Raw genomic sequence first — 24,690 nt, 5'->3', positions numbered from 1 at the left:
CTCAGCCCCAGGCAACTGTGAATCTACTTTCTGTTTTTGTAGATTTTTCTTTTCTGGACATTTCATATAAATGGAATCATAAAGTATGTGGTCTTCTGTGACTGGCTTCTTTCATTTAGCATAATGTTTTGGGATTCATCCATGTTGAAGCATGTACCAGTACTCCATTCCTTTTTATGGCTAACTAACATTCCCTTGTATGGCTAGGCCACATTTTATTTATCCATTCATCAGTTGATGGACATTTGGATTGTTTCCACTTTTTTGGCTCTTATGAATAACACAGCTGTGCGTATTCATGTGCAAATATATGGCTAGACTTCTCATTCCACTAGGAATGGAATTACTGGATCATACAGTAAATTTAAGCTTTTAAAGAAGTTGCCATACTGGTATGCAAAGTAGTTGTGCCATTTTACAGTGACATCAGCAGTGTATGAGGGTTTCCATTTCTCTACATCCTTGTCAGCGCTCATTACTGTCTTTGACAGTGGCCATCCTAGTGAGTGGGACAGGTGTCTGACTGCGGTTTTTACTTACATTTTCTAGGGACTAATGGTGTTGGGCATCTGTTCATGTGATTACTTTTTTTTATAACATGCAATGAAAACAAATTCTAGAAAAAAGAATTGAAAAAACATGTTCAAAATATAAGCCTCCATTTTTTTTATTAGAGTGAACAGACATAAAATTGCATTTCAATACATAAAATCAGAACAAAAAATACAAGAAAAAAATTCAAAATCTATATATTTTTCATTGAAAGTGAACATATACAGACAAGATACTCTTCACTCAAATTTGTTTTTCTTTTTTTTCTTTTTTTATCATCTTTTTTGGAGTATAATTCCTTTACAATGGTGTTAGTTTTTGCTTTATAACAAAGTGAATCAGTTATACATATACATATGTTCCCATATCTCTTCCCTCTTGCGTCTCCCTCCCTCCCACCCTCCCTATCCCACCCCTCTAGGTGGTCACAAAGCACCGAGCTGATCTCGCTGTGCTATGCGGCTGCTTACCACTAGCTATATTTTACGTTTGGTAGTGTATAGATGTCCATGCCACTCTCACACTTTGTCACAGCTTACCCTTCCCCCCCCATGTCCTCAAGTCCATTCTCTAGTAGGTCTGTGTCTTTATTCCTGTCTTACCCCTAGGTTCCTCATGACATTTTTTCCCCTTAGATTCCATATATATGTGTAAGCATACAGTATTTGTCTTTCTCTTTCTGACTTACTTCACTCTGTATGACAGACTCTAGGTCCATCCACCCCACAACAAACAACTCAATTTCGTTTCTTTTTATGGCTGAGTAATATTCCATTGTGTATATGTGCCACATCTTCTTTATCCATTCATCCGATGATGGACACTTAGGTTGCTTCCATCTCCTGGCTATTGTAAATAGAGCTGCAATGAACATTGTGGTATGAGTTTGAGAAGGATAGGTATTAACTCTTCTCTAAATGTTTGATAGAATTCGCCTGTGAAGCCATCTGTTCCTGGGCTTTTGTTTGTTGGAAAATTTTAATCCCAGTTTCAATTTCAGTGCTTGTGATTGATCTGTTCATATTTTCTATTTTTTCCTGATTCAGTCTTGGCAGGTTGTGCATTTCTAAGAATTTGTCCATTTCTTCCAGGTTGTCCATTTTATTGGCATAGAGTTGCTTGTAGTAATCTCTCGTGATCTTTTGTATTTCTGCAGTGTCAGTTGTTACTTTTCCTTTTTCATTTCTAATTCTATTGATTTGAGTCTTCTCCCTTTTTTTCTTGATGAGTCTGGCTAATGGTTTATCAGTTTTGTTTATCTTCTCAAAGAACCAGCTTTTAGTTTTATTGATCTTTGCTATCGTTTCCTTCATTTCTTTTTCATTTATTTCTGGTCTCCTCTTTATGATTTCTTTCCTTCTGCTAACTTTGGGGGTTTTTTGTTCTTCTTTCTCTAATTGCTTTCGGTTCAAGGTTAGGTTGTTTATTCGAGATGTTTCCTGTTTCTTAAGGTAGGATTGTATTGCTATAAACTTCCCTCTTAGAACTGCTTTTGCTGCATCCCATAGGTTTTGGGTCGTCGTGTCTCCATTGTCATTTGTTTCTAGGTATTTTTTGATTTCCTCTTTGATTTCTTCAGTGATCACTTCGTTATTAAGTAGTGTATTGTTTAGCCTCCATGTGTTTGTATTTTTTACAGATCTTTTCCTGTAATTGATATCTAGTCTCATAGCGTTGTGGTCGGAAAAGATACTTGATACGATTTCAATTTTCTTAAATGTACCAAGGCTTGATTTGTGACCCAAGATATGATCTATCCTGGAGAATGTTCCATGAGCACTTGAGAAAAATGTGTATTCTGTTGTTTTTTGGATGGAATGTCCTATAAACATCAATTAAGTCCATCTTGTTTAATGTATCATTTAAAGCTTGTGTTTCCTTATTTATTTTCATTTTGGATGATCTGTCCATTGGTGAAAGTGGGGTGTTAAAGTCCCCTACTATGAATGTGTTACTGTCAATTTCCCCTTTTATGGCTGTTAGTATTGGCCTTATGTATTGAGGTGCTCCTATGTTGGGTGCATAAATATTTACAATTGTTATATCTTCTTCTTGGATCGATCCCTTGATCATTATGTAGTGTCCTTCTTTGTCTCTTCTAATAGTCTTTATTTTCAAGTATTTTGTCTGATATGAGAATTGCTACTCCAGCTTTCTTTTGGTTTCCATTTGCATGGAATATCTTTTTCCATCCCCTCACTTTCAGTCTGTATGTGTCTCTAGGTCTGAAGTGGGTCTCTTGTAGACAGCATATATATGGGTCTTGTTTTTGTATCCATTCAGCCAGTCTGTGTCTTTTGGTGGGGGCATTTAATCCATTTACATTTAAGGTAATTATCAGTATGTATGCTCCTATTCCCATTTTCTTCATTGCTTTCGGTTCGTTATTGTAGGTCTTTTCCTTCTCTTGTGTTTCTTGCCTAGAGAAGATCCTTTAGCATTTGTTGTAAAGCTGGTTTGGTGGTGCTGAACTCTCTCAGCTTTTGCTTGTCTGTAAAGGTTTCAATTTCTCCATCAAATCTGAATGAGATCCTTGCTGGGTAGAGTAATCTTGCTTGTAGGTTTTTCTCCTTCATCACTTTAAATATGTCCTGCCAGTCCCTTCTGGCTTGCAGAGTTTCTGCTGAAAGATCAGCTGTTAACCTTATGGGGATTCCCTTGTGTTATTTGTTGTTTTTCCCTTGCTGCTTTTAATATGTTTTCTTTGTATTTAATTTTTGACAGTTTGATTAATATGTGTCTTGGCGTGTTTCTCCTTGGATTTATCCTGTATGGGACTCTATGTGCTTCCTGGACTTGATTAACTATTTCCTTTCCCATTTTAGGGAAGTTTTCAACTATAATCTCTTCAGATATTTTCTCAGTCCCTTTCTTTTTCTCTTCTTCTGGAACCCCTATAATTCGAATGTTGGTGCGTTTAAAGTTGTCCCAGAGGTCTCTGAGACTGTCCTCAGTTCTTTTCATTCTTTTTTCTTTATTCTGCTCTGCAGTAGTTATTTCCACTATTTTATCTTCCAGATCATTTATCCGTTCTTCTGCCTCAGTTTTTCTGCTATTGATCCCTTCTAGAGTATTTTTAATTTCATTTATTGTGTTGTTCATCATTGCTTGTTTCATCTTTAGTTCTTCTAGGTCCTTGTTAAATGTTTCTTGCATTTTGTCTATTCTATTTCCAAGATTTTGGATCGTCTTTACTATCATTATTCTGAATTCTTTTTCAGGTAGACTGCCTATTTCCTCTTCATTTGTTAGGTCTGGTGGGTTTTTATCTTGCTCCTTCATCTGCTGTGTGTTTTTCTGTCTTCTCATTTTGCTTATCTTACTGTGTTTGGGGTCTCCTTTTTGCAGGCTGCAGGTTCATAGTTCCCATTGTTTTTGGTGTCTGTCCCCAGTGGCTAAGGTTGGTTCAGTGGGTTGTGTAGGTTTCCTGGTGGAGGGGACTAGTGCCTGTGTTCTGGTGGATGAGGCTGGATCTTGTCTTTCTGGTGGGCAGGTCCACGTCTGGTGGTGTGTTTTGGGGTGTCTGTGGAGTTACTATGATTTTAGGCAGCCTCTCTGCTAATGGGTGGGGTTATGTTCCTGTCCTGCTAGTTGTTTGGCGTAGGGTGTCCAGCACTGTAGTTTGCTGGTCGTTGAGTGAAGCTTGGTGTTGGTGTTGAGATGCAGATCTCTGGGAGATTTTCACCATTTGATATTACGTGGAGCTGGGAGGTCTCTTGTGGACCAGTGTCCTAAAGTTGGCTCTCCCACATCAGAGGCACAGCACTGACTCCTGCCTGCAGCACCAAGAGCCTTTCATCCACACAGCTCAGAATACAAGAGAGAAAAAGTAGAAAGAAAGAGGATAAAAGAAAATAAAGTAAGATAAAATAAAGTTATTAAAATAAAAATTATTAAGAAAAAGATTTTTTAAAAATGTAAAAAAAACCGGACGCACAGAACCTTAGGACAAATGGTGAAAGCAAAGCTATACAGACAGGGCTTCCCTGGTGGCGCAGTGGTTGAGAGTCCGCCTGCCGATGTAGGGGACACAGATTCGTGTCCCGGTCCGCAAAGATCCCACATGCTGCAGAGCGGCTGGGCCCGTGAGCCATGGCCGCTGAGACTGCGCGTCCGGAGCATGTGCTCCGCAACAGGAGAGGCCACAATAGTGAGAGGCCTGCGTACCGCAAAAAAAAAAAAAAGCTATACAGACAAAATCTCACACAGAAGCATATACATACACACTCACCAAAAGAGGAAAAGGGGAAAAAATAATAAATCTTGCTCTCAAAGTCCACGTCCTCAATTTGGGATGATTCGTTGTCTATTCATGTATTCCACAGATGCAGGGTACATCAAGTTGATTGTGGAGATTTAATCCGCTGCTCCTGAGGCTGCTGGGAGAGATTTCCCTTTCTCTTCTTTGTTCGCACAGCTCCCGGGGTTCAACTTTGGATTTGGCCCCGCCTCTGCATGTAGGTCACCTGAGGGCGTCTGTTCTTCGCCCAGACAGGGCAGGGTTAAAGGAGCAGCTGATTCGGGGGCTCTGGCTCACTCAGGCCAGGGGGACGGAGGGGGACGGATGCAGGGCGAGCCTGCGGAGGCAGAGGCCAGTGTGACCAGCCTGAGGGCGCTGTGTGTTTTCCCAGGGAAGTTGTCCTTGGATCACAGGACCCTGGCAGTGGCGGGCTGCAGAAGCTCCCGAGAGGGGAGGTGTGGATAGTGACGTGTGCTCGCGCATAGGCTTCTTGGTGGTGGCAGCAGGGGCCTTAGCCTCTCATGTCCGTCTCTGGGGCCCACGCTGTTAGCCCCGGCTCGCACCCGTGTCTGGAGCTCCTTTAAGCAGTGCTCTTAATCCCCTCTCCTCGCGCACCAGGAAACAAAGAGGGAAGAAAAAGTCTCTTGCCTCTTCGGCAGCTCCAGACTTTTTCCTGGACTCCCTCCCGGTTAGCTGTACTAGCCCCTTTCAGGCTGTGTTCACGCCGCCAGCCCTCTCCCTGCGCTCTGACCGAAGCCCGAGCCTCAGCTCCCAGCCCTGCCCGCCCCGGCGGGTCAGCAGACGAGCCTCTCGGGCTGGTGAGTGCCGGTCGGCACCGATCCTCTGTGCGGGAATCTCTCCACTTTGCCCTCCGCACCCCTGTGGCTGCGCTCTCCTCCGCGGCCCCGAAGCTCCCCCCCTCCCGCAGTCTCCTCCCGCAGTCTCCGCCCGCGAAGGGGCTTCCTAGTGTGTGGAAACCTTTCCTCCTTCACAGCTCCCTCCCACTGGTGCAGGTCCCATCCCTATTCTGTTGTCTCTGTTTATTCTTTTTTCTTTTGCCTTACCCAGGTACGTGGGGAGTTCCTTGCCTTTTGGGAGGTCTGAGGTCTTCTGCCAGCATTCAGTAGGTGTTCTGTAGGAGTTGTTACACGTGTAGATGTATATCTGATGTATCTGTGGGGAGGAAGGTGATCTCCGAGCCTTACTCTTCCTCCATCTTCCGCCCGTAACTCACTCAAATTTTTTTTTTCTTCTGCAAAGTCGTAACAAAAAAGTTGAGTGAGGGCTTCCCTGGTGGCGCAGTGGTTGAGAGTCCGCCTGCCGATGCAGGGGACGCGGGTTCATGTCCCGGTCTGGGAAGATCCCACATGCCGCGGAGCGGCTGGGCCCATGCGCCATGGCCGCTGAGCCTGCGCCTCCGGAACGGGAGAGGCCACAACAGTGAGAGGCCTGCGTACCACAAAAAAAAAAAAAAAAAAAAAGTTGAGTGAAATAGCAATCCCATATATGCTTTGAAAGAATATCTTGTATGTATTATTCACACATTTATAATTTATATATATTACATTTGTAATAGATTTAGATTTTTAATGTGGCAAATGAGCTTGTTTCTGGTTTGTTGTAATTAATCTCAGTTGGATTGTTGATGACGAAAATCACAGGAGATAATGTGTATCTTAAGTGTTTCCATGGTTTTTTTAAAATAACATCCATAGTAGAGATACCAGTCTCACAAAGGTATGTTGATGAGAGTGGACGTAGAGATCTGAAAGCAGTTTTTGCAAGTTCAGAATATTCGTTTTTAACTGTCATCCAGAATGAGGCAAGTATTGGTGTATTTTAAAAATTTATTTTCATTGTTTTATTAATAGTTCTAGCAATTGATCCTGTGAAGCTGTAGTTAAATTTGTTTTTCAGGGTGAAAAAGCAGTTTCCAGATTCTATACATTTTGGGGGGTAATAGTTGACAAAGTGCCCTTAAAATATTATATTATTAAACATGGTTTTACTGTACATGACTAGTACATATTTTGTATCACATGTGGCTCACCACAGAAATGCAACAACATCCAAACTGGTCTGTGCCCTGTTATGCAAGGCAAGCCTAGTGATCGTGATCTTGGATGTTGTGGTACTGTTATGTTGCTATGAAAAGCTTCTATATTTGTATTCTTATATTTTGAGTTGTCTCATTGTGGATCAGTGAGAGTTTGTGTACCAATCATTTTATCCCTTTTTCACATATTATATGGTATCCTAGCCTCAAGGATAGACAGTCAGATAAAAGGAATAAGAGGAGTACTGTAGTAGAAGCATCAAAGTGAAATCTGGTGGCTTAACTGAGAGAGCGGGGAAGAAGGTAAGCAACACTTACTGGCACCTGCTAGGCATACCTGTCACTTTATATGCACAGTGTAAAAACTGGGACTGAATATCTCCAGTGATACCAGAAAAATGAGATACTTTTATACTTATTGTTTGTTGTTCTATTTTGTTTTATAAACACTTCAGGCATTTTATAAAAGATGCTGAGATTAGTTTGTGCTGTCCTATAAAGCATAGGAAATCTTTCATCTCCTATAATAAACTGATACAGTGTCTCAGCCTTAACTCTAGTTAATTCTACCTTATTAATTAAAATCCATTCACACTGCAGTTTAAACTCCTTAAACTAGAACTAGAACTAACAGTCCAGTACAAAACTAGAGGAATGATTCATCATTATGGTCATGTGTCCTTTTACTAGTTCAGTTAAATTTCATATTAATTGGTTTCTTAGTGGTCTTTAATCTATTTATAAATCAGTAGCACACAATTAATCAGAAAAGTCTATGATTTTGTGATTTGGATTATCTCTTTTAAGGTTTTGGCTTGGACAACAGCGTTGCAAACAATCTATAAAACACTTGCCTACAATAAGCAGTGAAACATTGCAGCTGTCCAATTATTCAACCCATCCTATTGGAAACCTTTCTAAGAATAAGCTGTTCATTAAACTTACCCGTCTTCCACAATACTACATCGTAAGTATGCAAAGGGGTGATTTGGGTGATCGAGTTCAGTAATTCTATTAGTATCTTGAATAATTTATTGTTTGCTTTAACTTGCAAACGTATTTTATTGGATATTTGAATTTTGTATGGTGATTCTCAACCCAGGAGAGGGGAGAGAGATGGTAGGGATGAGGGAGAGAGGAAAATCATGTCTGTAAGAAATTATATAATGATTAGGCAGGGTTGGTGAATATAAGGTATGCCCCTATCCCTCACCCTAGGATCTCTCCTGTAGTGAGGCCTAGTTTCTGCTTGGAATGAGGCATCTCTGTGTAAGAAAAAATTTGAAAGCAACTACTGTGAAGGCTTGGAGATGTTTTGGTGTCAGATAAACTTGTTTGGCTTTAATCAAATGTTAACTTGCATAACGCTGCCTTTTAAATATGGCTGACTAAAGTAGCTTTATTTTCTCATCCTTAATTGATTGAAGGCATATATATCCATTTTATTGATTGCACGTACCTTTCAGTACACTGTAAAATCCTCATTCCTTTTACACTCCAGATGTTTTCTAGTAGTTTCTTTGAGATCATTGAATTGGTTAAAATTTGAAAGAGTTTGAAATATGGACTCATATATTTTATAAATATATTTCCTGCTTGTAGAAATTTTTGTGTATACCAAGTAGATATTTCTAGATAAGATTCTAAGGTGTTTGAAACAACTTAATTCAGGATTGTTGGTTGAAGGTAATGGGAGTGCATTTTTTTTAAGGTTTTAAGCTGTACTTTTAAAAGATACTGTCATGAAAAGGTAGCCTGATATATCTTAAGTTAGGGTTACTTATGTCGATGAATAAGTCTGTCATTGATGTGAAGTTCACTTTTTTCTGAATTCTAAAATACCAGCTGTGGAACTAGATCTGGCACGAGACAGAGGATTGTTGTTTCAGTTCTCTGTGAGCTGCCCGGTCTACATATGAAATGATATACATAATAATCAAACCTATGAACACACAAAGATCTTTTGTACCCAGCCACACACAGAAGTAAATGGTTATAATTTATTACTTTCTGACCTTATTTAGTATCAACAAAAAGCCAGGCTTTAAGCTTCAGTGACTAGTGATTTACTATAAAGCAATAATTTGTTTCTCATGGTTTAGACCAAAACTGAATGTATACTACTCTTCATCCTTCATCTTTCTCACTTAAGGATGATACGTTCATAGTAGTGGGAAGAACTACCATGGACATTAAGAACAGAGGAAAGTCTTCCTGCCTTTAAATGTCTTTCTGCTATTTTACTTTTGCCAGCTGTATTGAGATATAATTTATATACAGTACAAATTCAGATGTTTTAGTGTCTGAAGTTTAAAAAATGCATACAGTTTTGTAACTGCCATCATCCCCCAGAACTCCCGCATGCTCTCCTCTATAATCAGACCCTCCCCCGACTCTCATCTAGTGACCATGGACCTGTTTTCTGTCTCTGTAGATTTGCCTTTCAGTTTCGTTTCTTTCACTCAGCATAATGCCTTTGATTTTCATCCATATCGTTGTATATATGATAGTTCATGCTTTTTATTGCTGAGTAGTGTTCCATGGTATGGATGTATCAGTTTGTTTGACCAGCCTCTCATTGAAGGCCATCTGGGTTGTTTCCAGTTTGGGGCAATTGTGAATAAAGCCGCTATGAGCCTTTGCATATAGATTTTTTTGTGAGCATAAGTTTTCTTTTGGATAAGTAACTAAAAGTGGGATTGTTGGGTCATACACTAAATGTATGTTTAGCTTTATAAGAAACTGCCAAACTGTTTTCCAAAGTGGCCAGACCAGGGCTTCCCTGGTGGTGCAGTGGTTGGGGGTCTGCCTGCCGATGCAGGGGACACGGGTTCGTGCCCCGGTCCGGGAAGATCCCACATGCCGCGGAGCGGCTGGGCCCGTGAGCCATGGCCGCTGAGCCTGCGCGTCCAGAGCCTGTGCTAGCCGCGACGGGAGAGGCCACAACAGTGAGAGGCCCGTGTACCGCAAAACAAACAAACAAACAAAAAAAACAAAGTGGCCAGACCATTTTGCATTCCTGCCAGCAATACGTGAGAGTTCTAGGTGCTCTGCAATTCTTGCCAGCACTTGGTATTGTGATTTTTTTTAAAAAAGTTAGCTATTCGGGACTTCCCTGGTGGCTCAGTGGTTAAGACACAGGTTCGAGCCCTGGTCTGGGAGGATCCCACATGCTGCGGAGCAACTAAGCCCGTGCGCCACAACTGCTGAGCCTGTGCTCTAGAGCCCGTGAGCCACGGCTACTGAGCCCGCGTGCCATAACTACTGGAGCCCGTGCTCCACAAAGAGAAGCCACCGCAATGAGAAGCCCGCACACCACAACGAAGAGAAGCCCCCGTTCGCCACAACTAGAGAAAGCCCGCGTGCAGCAACGAGGACCCAACGCAGCCAAAAATAAATAAATAACTTAATAAGTTAAAAAAACCCATAAACCACAACAGTAATTTCTTAAAAAGAAATGTTATCCGTTCTGATAGATGTGTAGTGGTATCTTATTGTAGTCTTAATTTATGCTGCCCTGATGGCTGATGATGTTGAATATCATTTCATGTGCTAATTTGCCATCCGTATAGCTTTAGTGAAGTTCCATTTTACTTTTAATCCTTCCATTTCCTTAGGTGCCTCAGCGTTTATGCTTACGTGTTGACCAAACAATTTCCTGAAGAGAGTGTGTGGGGAGGAGGAGGTGGAGAGAAGGGAGGCAGGAACAGAGACATAAAAGTATGTGTTGGTCAAGAGCCTTGTCCAATGGCATTCATTTCTCTCACTTCTTAAAGTATTTAGGGGACTTTTAAATTTTAGGTAGACCTTGAAAATAGTAAGCTGTTATAGTGAGTAAGAGCAAGGTCTCTGGATCCAGACTTCTAGGATCAAAACGTATCACTTCTCAGCTCTGAGACCTTGGGCAATTAACCTAACTTTTTTGTGCCTCAGTTTCGTTATCAGAAAAATGAAGATAAGAATCCCTACTTCATAGAGTTTTTAGGAGGATTAAATGTGTTAACATCTGTCAAGTACTTAGGACAGTACGTGGCACACAGTAAGCTCTATATCAGTGTTAACTACTGTTGATGTTATTATCCTCACAGTGACTGTATATTTCAGTTGAAAAATCAGAGTTTATTTTTATATGCTTCCAAGTATGAGAGGTAGTTGTCATTTTTCTTCTGCCATAAGAGTGGAATTCTTAGGCTGTTTCATTGGTTAAGAGAGACAGCAGGGCAATTTAAAATAGATACCATTCTAGAAAATCTAGAAGACCAGCTGGACTTAAGCAGAAAATGTTTTCAATTTATAAGCTAAGGTATGAATTCAAGAACACCTAATGCTGATAGTCTAAATGTTCCATTTGCTCTAGTTTATGGTTGCATTTACTTTTATCATTGTTCTTTAGCCTGATCTATTTTTTTAGAAAACAAATTACATATTTAATTGCAGTGCCTTTTTTTTTGAGATCATGACTGACTTGTCCTTGTTTAAAGAAAAAAGGCATCCACATTAGGTATATAATTCTGAGCCCTACTTGATATAAGGAGGAAAATATCCAACACTTATCAGTTATGTCTCTGAGACTCATTTCTGATTTGGGGCCTTTTTAGGTTGTGGAGATGTTGGAAGTTCCCAATAAACCCACACAGCTGTCATACAAGTACTACTTCATGTCTGTGAATGCTGCAGATCGTGAAGACAGCCCTGTCATGGCCCTCCTCCTGCAGCAGTTCAAGGAAAACATCCAGGAATTAGTTTATCGTACAAAAAACGGGAAACAGCCTAGATGCAGTACCAAGCGCAAGGTACGATCACATACAGAAATGAGCACAGGGTTTGCGTGTATGAACTTTGCTGTGCTCTTTAACCATTTTTAAATGGGAAAGAATTTGGTATGGTTTTTAAGATACTGAGCAGCAATAAGGTTTAGGTAACAAATGTCTATGTATTCTTGCAAATGTTTCTCTCTTAATTAATAATTATATACCATTTTCCAAAAGACAGCTTGTTAAATACATAATATTTACTACTAAATTTCTAGCGTTTAGGTCAATATTTGCTCAGTAAATATTTGTTGAATGAATTAACATTTGTTTTGGTTAACCTTGACTTTTGTTACAGTGGTACAACTGCCTTAACTAATTGCATCACATGTACTTTTTTTACCCACTTGTGTTCTTTACTTAAATTCTAGTTGTCTGATGATCTGTGTCCAGTAGAACCCAAGAAAACCAAACGATCAGGAGAAATGTGTGCCTTCAATAAAGTTCTAGCTCACTTTGTCGCTATGTGTGATACAAATATGCCATTTGTAGGACTTCGGTTGGAGGTAATTTGGGGTATCTAAGTAATTTTTAAATGCCTTGCTAAAGCTACATGAATTCCATTAGAACCAGATGGTTGTGATCACTTGTATATTTTGGGAGGGGTGGGGTTGAACTCACAGCATCTCGTGGTATACATGTAAAACATGACTTAAATTATTTCATCTCTCTGGTTCCAAATTGTGGGCCTTCTGTTCTTTGTGGAAATGGAAAGTAAATTCTTCTAGTTTAAAAAAAAAAAGACAACTTTTGAGAATTAACATCTTACTTGTATACCTCTTAGGAACATTATTTACCCTTTTAGAGATGGGTAGTTGATAAAGGGGTGGCTCATTTTTCAGTGGGTGAAGCTGTCCATATTGCTTACTAATAAAATTGGGTTCCTTTCTGAGAAGCGGGTCAGAAAGAATATTAAACTAAATTTTTACTCTTTTCCTATGGAAGAAGCAATAGACTTATGCAGAGTTAGTGTCTTTCAAGAGTACACAATCGTGATATCCAGCATGATCCCCAAACATGAAAGTAAAGGGAGGTAACAGAACCTGCGTTTTTGTATTTCCAAAAAGGGCTTTGGCCAAGGATTGGCAGCCCTTAAAAGTAATACAGCAAAACCTTAATTATTTCCCTCTAGTTTAAAGTTTTACTTTCTGTAAGACTCCTCCCCTCTGTAAATTATTGGGAATGAAGAAGAGACCTAGAAACATGGGAGTGGATTATTTCAGTTGGGCTGACGATGATAGTCTTGGGAAGACTTGTTGAAAACATTTTGATTCTTTAGAGCAGGAATCAACAGACTTTTTCTATAAAGGGCCAGATGGTAAATATTTTAAGCCTTTGTGGGTCATAGTCTTTTATTACAGCTTTTCAAATCTGCTGTTGTAGTGTGAGCCAGCCATAGTTGATATTTAAACAAATGAGTGTGGCTGTGTTCCAGCAAAACTTTATTTACCAAAACAGGCAGTGGCTGGATTTGGCCCATGAGCTGTTGTATGCCAACCGCTGCTTTATAGGGTTTTGGGATCTGAAGGCCGAGAATAAGGTGTGAAATTGTGAGGAGCAGCAGTAGCCCAGAAAATCCAAGCCCAGAAATAGGCTAAAGTAGATACTTATGTCCACAATGTCCCCGCTCCTAGAACTGTAAGCTTGACGGATGTCCTCTTGTCTGGGAACTGGCCAAAGCTCCAAAACTGTGCGGTGTCCGTGCTTGTATCTACTTAACTGTGTTGTTGGGCTTTTTCATCGTGCCATGTGGATTGGTTACATGAATGTCATTCAGTTACTCCCTTGCAGTGGGAAGGGAGGCTACATGATGCCCAGGGGCAGTGTAATGCCTCATTCATTGTCTGCTGTCTTCCCCATTACCCACAGGCTAGAAGTTGCAAAAGCTTGTGTCTTCGTAGTGTCCCTATAGACACCTGTAGGCATATGGCCTCTGTCCCCCTTCCCTGTGCTCCTATACCTGTTGCACACATAGGCCATGTAACATTCTGTAGTAGTCTACTGAACTCAGTCAAGCTCTTAAAAACGTAACTTTTTCTTCTCTCAATGAAAAAGATATGTTAAAGGTAAAAGCAAGCACATTTTCTGCTTAAAGTAATTTATATTGAGATGTGAATAACTAAATCTAGTCTTACCAGGAATGTTTATATTTCTGATCCATAGAAGAGAAGCCCTCCCACACTTTGCTTCCTTTTGAATCTGGACCCCTCCTGCCTATTTGGTCAGCAGCTATTTTCCTAAACCTCTGCTCTTCCCAGGCCCAAAGAGCAGGGCTCAGTGAAATGCTTAGGGCTGCTTTAAATCCTTTCTGGAACAAGGTGGGTATAAATAAATAAATACTCTGTCAGAGAAGGCCTGGGAATATGTGCTGAAGGCAGGCATTTCTTTGCTAGATCAGATGACTTCCTGGCATACCCAAATAACCTGCAGTTCCACTGATAAGGTCTCAGGCACTATCCCTGCATTTATCTTTTTAACTCATTTGCTGAATCCTCCAATTGGGAATGATACCTCACTGGGTAAATGCGTAAAGTGGAAATCTTTTCTTCTTGGGTTTCACGGAGGAAATAGTTGTTAAAAATAAAAATGTATTCCAGAAAAGTGATAAACGGAAAAGTATTGTTTGTGGTTAAAAATGAGATGTGGCTATGACTCGAACTTTGTTTTCAAACAAACATAATTGAGTCACACAAGAAAATCAGTCTTATTTGGTTTCCCAGGAAATCGGATGATGGGGCACAATGCTCATGCCTAATACGTTGTCAGTTTGGGACAGAGTGACTCTAGTACAGACACCACGAGAATAGAGACAGTAGTACTTAGAAAAGGTAGCTTCCTTTGTAAAACTGGTGGTCTGACATAACTGTGCTTTTCTGTTTTCAGCTGTCCAATCTGGAGATTCCACATCAAGGAGTGCAAATGGAAGGTGATGGCTTCAGTCATGCGATTCGCTTATTGAAGTAAGTCCCTGTCACGTGTCTGACTTGGTGCCACACACTGCAGCCACACTGCCAGTGCTGCCCCTCTCCTTCCGTGAGTCAGCATAAAGCCGAGTTCAGAACCTGCGGATGTCACAGATTTCTGCATGGAATTACTACAGTCTGGGGGAGCGTTCTCTTTCACCTGCCACGTGGAGATCCAGCAGCACTTGGTATTTTAGGATGTCTTTCCTCTGGCTTATCTTTCATTCATTCAACAGGTGTTTACTGAGTGTGAGTATGTGTCAGCCTTGAATTCTGAAAGGGCCCTTCAGGATGCTGTGGGTTCACATAGCAGGGGGATCTGGGCCAGTTCAGAAGTCAGGAAGGGTATCCCTGAGGAAGTACCAGTTGTACGTAGACTGAAGGAGAGGTGAGAATTAGCCAGAGGAAAGGGAGCTAGAATGGGAGTGGGCACCCCTAACCAGAAGGAATAACTGCGAAAATGAAGGCTTAGAGGGAAGAGAAAGCTCGGCATCCTGGAACTGAAGGAAGTTGGGCGTGGCAGGAGTTAGGAGAGATGAACCTAGAGACGTGAGCAGGAAGGGGTCAGATCCTGTAGGGTCTTGGTAAGTGTCCTTAAGGAATTTAGACTTTACCACAATGGCAGTAAGAAGCCATCAGATGATTTTAAGCAGAAACTGACATCATTAGATAGGTGTTTTTGAAAGCTCACCCTGATAGGGGAACAAGACTGAAGTAGCAAAACTAGTTGCTGAAATGGTTCACACCAGAGTTCTTAGTAGCTTGGACCAGAGAAAGTTCCATAAGGACTTAGGGGACGAAATCTTAAGGGGTTGGTGATTAGATTGATGTCGAAGGTGAGAAAGAGGAGAAGGTGGCAAAGATAACTCTTAGTTTTATCTTGGGCAAATGATGGATGACAGTGATGTTTTCCAAGACGGGACCGAAGATGTGAGTTTGAAGGGGCTTTGCTAAGTTTGAGGTGCCTAGACATCCCTTTGGGCAGGCAGGGTTGTGTCTCAAGCCCAGGTGACTGGTCTGGGCAGGAGAAGTAAATGAGTCGGTACCAAGGTGAAAGTAATTGAGCTGGGATAGTAACTTACATCACCAGGAAAGAGCACGCAGAGGGAGATGGGCAGAGGGCTTGGTTCTAAACGGGTAGAGGACAAGGGGGCCAAAGGATGCTTAGAGGGAAAACTAAGGCAGCGTGTGTGATTTATAAGGTGACCAGGATGGACTTGCAAAGCTAGAATGCCATTTAAGAGATCACCCTTTTTGGTGCACAAAGCAGTTTTCTTTTTTGGACATTTGTATTGTTTATTAGACGTTGCTTAATAATATAAATCATAGAAGCAATTTTTATTTATTGAATTCCTGTCTGCCAAGACATGGCGGCTCTGCAATTTGAGCCAGTGGGGCTTTAATTTTTGTTACTTGGGAATCAATTTGCCCTGTGGAAGGTGGGAAGGACTCGCAGATAGCGTGCACTCCACCCATGTGTCATGGTGCTCACGTTAGATAAAGAGTTGAAGAACTAGAATAGCTGCCCTGCCTGGTTACCTTTAATGCCACCTCCACAAAAAGCTTTCTGGGGAGAGAGCTGGTCTTAGAATAGACATCAAAAGGAAAATGTAAAACTTTTAATTAATTTGCCTTTGGTTTTATATTACTTCTGCCTAAAGTATAGGGTTTTTTTCTTTTTACTCTTTTTGACAACTGTAGATTAATAGATGATAACATTTGTGTTCTAGTCTCTTAGTTATATTTTTCATGTTTTGCAAGAATCTTAAAATGTCTTGCTCTCGGCATTTTTACAAAAGACATTTCAGTCCCCTTTATTCTTGAACTCAAGAGAATTCATTATAGTCCTTATGTGGAGAGGAAGCACTTCATATTTTTTAATCTTCATTTTACAATAATTTTTGAGAAAGTCTTTACTATATCCTGGCTATTGTTTCCTTTATTTAAAACTTAAAAGGAAAATATATAGAAATGGATAAAGAGATCTGTTTGGTACAAGCTGTCCGTTATCGGGGGAAGGAAAAAATAATAAATGTCTAAATATGATTTTATTAAATTAAAATCTGGGATAGATCTAATTATAATTAGTAAGTAATTGCTCCAATTCATTTAATCTTCAGAAACTCTTCTTTTAAGCATTTAGTCCTAGGTATATTCATATTAAATGGGAGTATGACTTCAAAGCTTTAAAATTGAGCATAGTTTTCTCCTCTTTGCTAAAAAATATGTTCTGTTCTTGTTCAGCTTATCTCCTTGAAAATCTGTTGAGCAGACCTTCTTGCTGTATCTCTGAAAATATGGTAAACACCTTAGACTGCTCTGGTTCATGGGCCTGTTGCCTTGTGCAAACTCAAGAGCCTTGATCCCACCGCTCAGGTGACACAGTCTCGAGAGCAGCATGCTCGCAGTGCCTTGTTTTGAGCTCTTAAGCAAACTTTCCACCCTCTCCTGAACTAACATTACAGTAATGGGCAGTGGTGCTGGTCCTCCAGCCACGCCCACAAGGTTTTTTCATCTCGTGATTCGTTTGCCTCTGGTAGCTTATGCAAGTAATGCACAGGCCCAGCTCTTTTTTGCAAGTTGTGTGACTCGGCTTGTCAGTTATGCGACTGAGTCCTGCATATGCACGTGCAATCTATATAAAATCCACCCCACTTTCCTTGTAGGTGCAGTTGTGCTGCTTTTACTAGCACTTTCAGTGATCTTCCTCCCCACTTTTGCACTGTGGGGACGTAACGTGGTTACTGATGTTTGTAAAATCCCTCAGAACGAAACTGACACGCAGCACGTGATGGCAGAGAAGGAGCAGTGCTGATACACATCTGCCCTAGAAGACCAGAGCTTACTTTTCTAAATTTGTTCAGTATTCAGAATTACAGGAGAAAAATCAGTCAGGAGTAGCTGTTTAGATCAAAAAACTTTTTTGAAATGATAGAAATTTTCAGATATGTTAAATCCATTGTCCGGGGAACATCTTCCTCGGTTCTTAATTTTTGGCAAATATATTGAATAATAATATTTTGTGTTTGTAATGATTTTGTCAGGTTTCCTTTGGGGGGAACCTGTTTGTTTTTTTTTTCCCACCTCACATGATCATGCAGGGAGGATTAAAGTTATTGTTATTTCTCTCTGTTACATGTATAACCTTAAAAGCAAGTAGATATTTTGCAGGTTCCTTGAAATAAAGCCAATTATATCGGTATCGCAGATTAAGAAAGTGGCATAGAATGCATTTTCAGGGTCGTGTTGTCCCTGAGAACATAAATTGGAAGGAGTCTTACTTAATTCTTACTTCCAAACATGCTGACTTCTATGTGTTCATTTTCTAACCAGATGGATTTCATGAAATACCTATTTTATGTGAAAGAAGGATAATGTACTGCATTTATATTTTCAAAATCAGGATTTAAAAAATCTATCTGAATTGGCTGCTTTATAACTACTGTGGCTTAGAGGTACATTTTGAGGGGTAAGGGCAGGCAGAAGTCCTCAGTATACCCGAAGTTCGAAGCATATGTGCAGTGTATGCGATTTCTATAATAACTACCCCAAATAATGTTGGACAGAATCTTCTTGGTAGTGAGTGATAACAAGTATGTAGTATGAAATATTAACTTTTGAAAAAACTTTAAAACCTGTACTTTTTTTTTTTTTTGCGGTACGCGGGCCTCTCACTGTTGTGGCCTCTCCCGTTGCGGAGCACAGGCTCCAGACGCGCAGGCTCAGCGGCCATGGCTCACGGGCCCAGCTGCTCCGCGGCATGTGGGATCTTCCCGGACCGGGGCACGAACCCGTGTCCCCTGCATCAGCAGGCGGACTCTCAACCACTGCGCCACCAGGGAAGCCCAAACGTGTACATTTAAAACAAGCTGTGGTGGAATTTTTAATTTACTGAGAAAATTTCAGTACATTAATTCTATTTTTATGCAACCTGGATAGCTTTCTTTCCCCCTACAGATTTTATTTTTTACCATATACAATCTCTGTCTCTTTTTTCTCTCTTAAATTGTTTATTCTAGGTCAGTGGTTCTCAACATCAGGGCAATGTTCCCTGCCAGGGAACATTGAGCAATGTTTGGAGATATTTTTGGTTCTCATTAACTGAGAAGAAGGGGTGGGAGGTGCTACTGGCAGCTGGTAGGTAGAGGCCAGGGTAGGATAACCTGCACAGGATAGCCCTCCACAGCAAAGAATTCTGCAGCCCTGGATGTCAATATTGCCGACCCTGAGAAAGCCTGGTCTAGGTGTTACATCTGAATGAGAGGCCTGAACCAAATTCCATATTTCTAGTTATATTTGTTGTTTTTTGCTGATTTTGATAATTATTATACCAAGTCTGATAATTAACTCACCTTCCCTGTGAGTTAAAGGATAATGTGTAATTAAATATTATCTCATTATTTCATCCATTACTGAAAAAACAGCCAAAATATATTACCTCATCATGTTTTATGACAAATAAGATAGTTCATAAAGTTGCAAGAGATGGGTATTTTAAGACACCGAAGCTAATACATTCCTCTTGTATATGTGGTATATATAAGTGACAGTATGTATGTTAAATGAGTTGATACATGTATAGCTCCATCACAGTGAGTTACCTCTACAGAGGAGGAGCGGAGAAGGTGGGGGGAGATAACGAACCTGAAATTTTGTCATGGCAGTCAGTGAGCAAGACTTAGTTTTACTGCAAGGAGAAACTAACATATATGAATACCTGCTGTATCAGCCACCATAAGTACTTTATATATATGTTTTGTCATGTTTTAAAATCAGAGACCCATAAGGTAGTTATTTATCTCCATCTTATAGTTGCGAAACTGCAATTCAGAGAGGTTGAATGTGGCTGAGTCAGAATTAGAATGCAGGTCCCTTACTCCAAAGCCCTTGTTCTTTTCAGTGTGTCATCCTGACTTCAGAGAGTGGTCTTAAAAATATTTTGTTCTCCTTAGCTTTTCCTTGAGGATGTTCTAGGTAGATTTCATAGAAAGCTAGTATCTTTTTTTTTTTTTTTAAACTTTTTTTTTTTTTAATTTAATTTAATTTATTTTTTTTTGCGGTACGCAGGCCTCTCACTGTTGTGGCCTCTCCCGTTGCAGAGCACAAGCTCCGGATGCGCAGGCTCAGCGGCCATGGCTCACGGGCCTAGCCGCTCCGCGGCATGTGGGATCTTCCCGGGCGGGGGCACGAACCTGTATCCCCTGAATCGTCAGGCGGACTCTCAACCACTGCGCCACCAGGGAAGCCCCGAAAGCTAGTATCTTTGATTTTCTGAGAAATTGTGGTCTTTTCTAATAAAAAGATTAAGGATGAAGGCGAGCATCACTGTTAAAATGAGAGTCCTAATCCATATTGATATGAATGGAAGTGGGTTAAATGCTATTAACTGCTGTGAATTGTTTCCTTCTCTTGCAGAAGCTGCCTAGTAGTGGACTTTGAACCAAAGCTCTAATATGCTACCCTGCCTGTCATTGTGTAGATTGTGCTTTTGTCTTTCTGTGATACGAAGTACACTTCATATGCTGTCTTTCATCACCAGAATTCCTCCCTGTAAGGGTGTAAATGAGGAAACGCAAAAGGCTCTGGACCGCTCTCTTCTTGATTGCACTTTCCGATTACAAGGTAGAAATAACCGCACCTGGGTGGCAGAGTTAGTGTTTGCAAATTGTCCACTTAATGGCACCTCTACCAGGGAGCAAGGTGAGATGCTTCACACATTGTCTTTGCATATTTCTGGGTTGTTTTTTGTATTGATTACTATTAATCTTTTCTTTTAATCTGTAGGACCATCCCGGCATGTTTATCTGACATATGAAAACCTGTTGTCTGAACCTGTTGGTGGTAGAAAAGTGGTTGAAATGTTCCTTAATGACTGGAATAGCATTGCACGATTATATGAGTGTGTGTTGGAATTTGCACGTTCTCTACCAGGTACAAGTGATAATCTTCCTTTGGTGCGGAGGGAGGGGGGGAAGCATCCGCCACCGCCTTTTTTAACTGAGGAAGTGAAACATGCACGTTGTAAAAAAAAAAAAAAAAAAAAAAAATCGTCAGTCTATCCCCGAGAGACAGCCACTGTGATGATTCGTATATATTGAGAACTTTTAACACACAGATTATAATAATAGTGCTTATTGAGAGTTTAATAAACGCTTGTATTAACTCATTCACTCCTCACAGTCACCCTATGAGGTAATTTATCATCCCTCATTTCACAAATGAAGAAAACAAGTCACAGAGACTTAAGAAACTTGCTGAAGTTCACGTAGCTAGCAAAGGGCAGAGCTGGAATTGGAACCCATAAACCACTATGCTGTACTGCTTCAGTACATCTCTGCCCCTGCCCTGGCCCCCTTTTGTCGAAATGGAAATTGAAGCCTACTACCTATTTATTTATTTCTTCTTATTACTATTGTCAACCAACTAAGTAGACTATTAGAAATACTTTCAGCTTTTTTTTTCTTTTGAAATTTTTCTTTTTCTTTTTTACATTTATTTTTGGCTGCATTGGGTCTTCATTGCTGCGCGTGGGCTTTCTCTAGGTGCGGCGAGTGGGGGCTACTCTTTGTTGCGGTGCGCGGGCTCCTCATTGCGGTGGCTTCTCTTGTTGTGGAGCACGGGCTCTAGGCGTGCAGGCTCAGTAGTTGTGGCTCGCAGGCTCTAGAGCGCAGGCTCAGTAGTTGTGGCGCATGGGCTTAGTGGCTCCGCGGCATGTGGGATCTTCCCGGACCAGGGCTCGAACCTGTGTTCCCTACATTGGCGGGCAGATTCTTAACTGTTGTGCCACCAGGGAAGCCCTACTACCTATTTATGCTGTTACTATCTTTTTTCTTCCTTTTTTTTTTTTTTAAACTAAGTTATATATACAGAGACCTTTCTATCTAGGCGTATACTATTGCTAAGATGCCCTCTTTTTCAAATATATATTTTAAAATTTCGTATGTATAATCTTAAACTTTTTTGTTTTCTTTCTGTTTAGACATACCCACTCATCTAAACATTTTCTCAGAAGTTCGTGTTTATAATTACCGAAAACTTATCTTGTGTTATGGAACCACCAAGGGAAGTTCAGTAAGTCTATGAATTAATTAAAACTAAAGTTCCTCGGGGATGGGGTGGCAGGGGCGGGAGCGGGAGGAGCTGTGGGGGTTCCCGGCAACGGCGGCGGCTGCGAGGAGGAGGCGGAGAAGCCGCCTGGCTGGTGGAGATGACTCCTGTGGGGGACTTGGGGTGGAATCCCCAGGAGGGGCTCCACCTCTTCAGATGGGGTGGGGATTGCCTGAGTGCGAAGCGTAGGCGAGGGGGTTCCCTGGACGGGTTAAACACTCCGTTTGTGGGGATTGGGGCGTTTTGGCAACGGTGAGTGGAGGTCAGAAGGGTTTCCAGGGGTCTCAGGGTGTCCGCTTGGCGGGGTGGGGGGGTGGGGTGCACAAAAAAAACCCAAAAAAACTAAAGTTCCTCTCATATATCTTTAAAAACTCAAGAATTCAAAAATTATGAAAACTTTCTTGAAATAATTGAGGGTTCAAGTAAAAATTAGGGATAAAATGGTAAATTTTAAATACTTTGCTGATAAAAAATATACTATAATGCTTAACTCTTTAAAATTGAAAACAAAAACTATACCCTCTTTGGAGTATGTATTCTTGAAGAGTTTTGGGCAAGGTAATATACTTTTGGTATTTATGGGGTTTTTTTCCTTCACTGATTTCAATTCTGCTTAGCAGCGTGATTACTATAATGAAGATTATATATGAATGGTCTTGAACAGTGTGGTATGTCTGTGCTTTTAGTCACATGGTTGTTAACATTATCTGATCCTGTATTAATCTTGAAGGTATTCCCCATAATCTGTAGTTTCTTATTTTTTTCCCCACCCCATATGTAAAGTCCTAGAAATTTAGTATATAAATTCAGCCAGCTAGCTTCTTTCTGGACTCTTCCACATAAAGTAATATCAGAAATTACTTGAGTGTTTTAAAATCTGTTAACTGAAGGTGGCATCTGTTGGGGCTGGCTTCCTTTTCCCTTTCATACGGTACTCACCTAGGGGGTGACTCTTATTCCGTTCAAGAGAAAATGGAAAAATAAGAAACAATGACAATTTTCAAATAAAGTTTAATCAAAATTTTTTCTTTAGCACCTTCTCTTTCTGTTTTATTTAGTAGAAGTGGTCTGTCTAACACACACATACTCAGTGAATGTCCATAAGGACAGCACATCTGCAGTTTACAGGGTCTCATGAGTTGCTTCCAAAAAAGACCTCATTTAGATCTTTGGCATTTTGCCTTACTGTTTAAACATTATTTTTTCTTCTGATTGACTCCGTTCCTTTCTCGGTTTCTGAAACATGTAATCTCTTTGATTTAGATTAGTATCCAGTGGAATTCCATACATCAGAAATTTCACATTTCTTTGGGAACTGTTGGTCCAAACTCAGGATGCAGTAACTGTCACAATACCATTCTCCATCAGCTTCAAGAAATGTTCAACAAAACACCAAATGTGGTTCAGTTATTACAGGTAATTAAGTTCATTTTCTATTTAAAAATAAGACTCGGTGTTAGTGTCTCGTGTAAAACTCCTCAAAAAATCATGTGGACTTGGGGGCTTCCCTGGTGGCGCAGTGGTTGAGAATCTGCCTGCTAATGCAGGGGACACGGGTTCGAGCCCTGGTCTGGGAGGATCCCACATGCCATGGAGCAACTGGGCCCGTGAGCCACAACTACTGAGCCTGCGCATCTGGAGCCTGTGCTCTGCAACAAGAGAGGCCACGACAGTGAGAGGCCCACGTACTGCGATGAAGAGTGGCCCCCGCTTGCCACAACTAGAGAAAGCCCTTGCACAGAAACGAAGACCCAACACAGCCAAAAATAAATAAATTAATTAATTAAAGTGCCCTTAACTAAAAAAAAAAAATCATGTGGACTTAACTTGTCTTTAACGACGAAAGTTTTTATGGAATGTGCCAGAAGGACATTGTCTCATTTGTGACGATTTTACGTTGAAAATTCTGAGGTTTTAGCAGAAACTGGCTGCTCTCACTGCATTTGTTCCTTGTAGGTACTGTTTGATACTCAGGCTCCATTGAATGCCATCAACAAACTGCCCACTGTGCCGATGTTGGGCTTGACCCAGAGAACCAACACTGCCTACCAGTGCTTCTCCATCCTGCCGCAGTCGTCCACCCACATCAGACTGGCCTTCAGGAACATGTATTGCATTGATATATACTGCCGGAGTCGAGGCGTTGTGGCAATACGCGATGGGGCCTATAGTCTTTTTGATAATAGCAAGTTAGTTGAAGGTTTTTATCCTGCACCAGGACTCAAGGTAATGGACTTCAGTGTTTACAGCATTAGTAAACATAAATGTGATCTCTAAAACAATTCCTTCGAGGGGGAAATAACGGGGAGGAAAAGCAACAAATTCCTGTTTAAATTTAATGAGTAGCCATGTTAATTCATCATCTCTGCAACTTCCTTCTGAAGGAGCTAGAACTTCTGGTAAAGTGCTGTGCCTAGGTATATGAAATGATAAGATGTCCTTCCTTTTATTTCCTTACCATGTAATGAGTGAAGATACTAAAGAGAGTCCTATTTGCTCTTTGGAGCTTCAAGGAACTTTAAAAGTAGTCTTTATCAGTGAATATTGAAAAGCTTTGTTCATCAGTTCAGCTGTGATACTTTTTTTAAAATGCAGGGTCTTGGGCCACAACCCCTGGAGATTTTGGTATGACAGCTCAGTTGTATGTTCTTATAGTTTAGAGTCAAATAGTTCCAAATGGCCTGTTTTGAAAATTAGTCCCAGTCTTGCCAGTTTCCTACTCTGTTTTCAACTCTTATACAGTATAGCTCATTCTCTTGGTATTTACATCCTTACCTCTAAATAGCATGCTTTCATTGCTCTTTGCTGACTTCTTCGTTGAGGGCGTTATCTGACTCTTGTAATGGAAGATGAGGATTTAATTCTTTTTTAGTTCTTTCTTATATGCCCCTTCCCCTTTTCAGGTACTGCTCCCAGTACCGATTCATCTTCTTTCTTTCCTCCAACCTTGTGATATGGTAG

General features: G+C 40.7%; 1 protein-coding gene across 3 annotated transcripts in view; it reads left to right on the top strand.

Annotated features, from left to right (window-relative positions):
- MED14 (mediator complex subunit 14) overlaps positions 1 to 24,690 on the top strand; it is a 75,129-nt gene that overhangs the window by 24,981 nt on the left and 25,458 nt on the right. For all 3 annotated transcript variants that reach the window (XM_027091476.1, XM_027091475.1, XM_027091477.1), the window contains exons 13-21: positions 7,656 to 7,815; positions 11,447 to 11,641; positions 12,031 to 12,165; positions 14,543 to 14,619; positions 20,162 to 20,322; positions 20,407 to 20,553; positions 21,602 to 21,693; positions 22,993 to 23,145; positions 23,686 to 23,955. In XM_027091476.1, the coding sequence (XP_026947277.1) occupies positions 7,656 to 7,815; positions 11,447 to 11,641; positions 12,031 to 12,165; positions 14,543 to 14,619; positions 20,162 to 20,322; positions 20,407 to 20,553; positions 21,602 to 21,693; positions 22,993 to 23,145; positions 23,686 to 23,955 (1,390 nt within the window). The remainder of the gene's footprint in view (positions 1 to 7,655; positions 7,816 to 11,446; positions 11,642 to 12,030; positions 12,166 to 14,542; positions 14,620 to 20,161; positions 20,323 to 20,406; positions 20,554 to 21,601; positions 21,694 to 22,992; positions 23,146 to 23,685; positions 23,956 to 24,690) is intronic.

Source organism: Aethalodelphis obliquidens, unplaced genomic scaffold (assembly GCF_003676395.1).
Source record: "Aethalodelphis obliquidens isolate GAN/ISIS:26980383/991018 unplaced genomic scaffold, ASM367639v1 scaffold71, whole genome shotgun sequence".
Taxonomy (NCBI): Eukaryota; Metazoa; Chordata; class Mammalia; order Artiodactyla; family Delphinidae; genus Aethalodelphis; species Aethalodelphis obliquidens.
The sequence above is the reverse complement of the archived record's forward strand: the minus strand, read 5'-3'. Positions and strand labels throughout refer to the sequence as shown.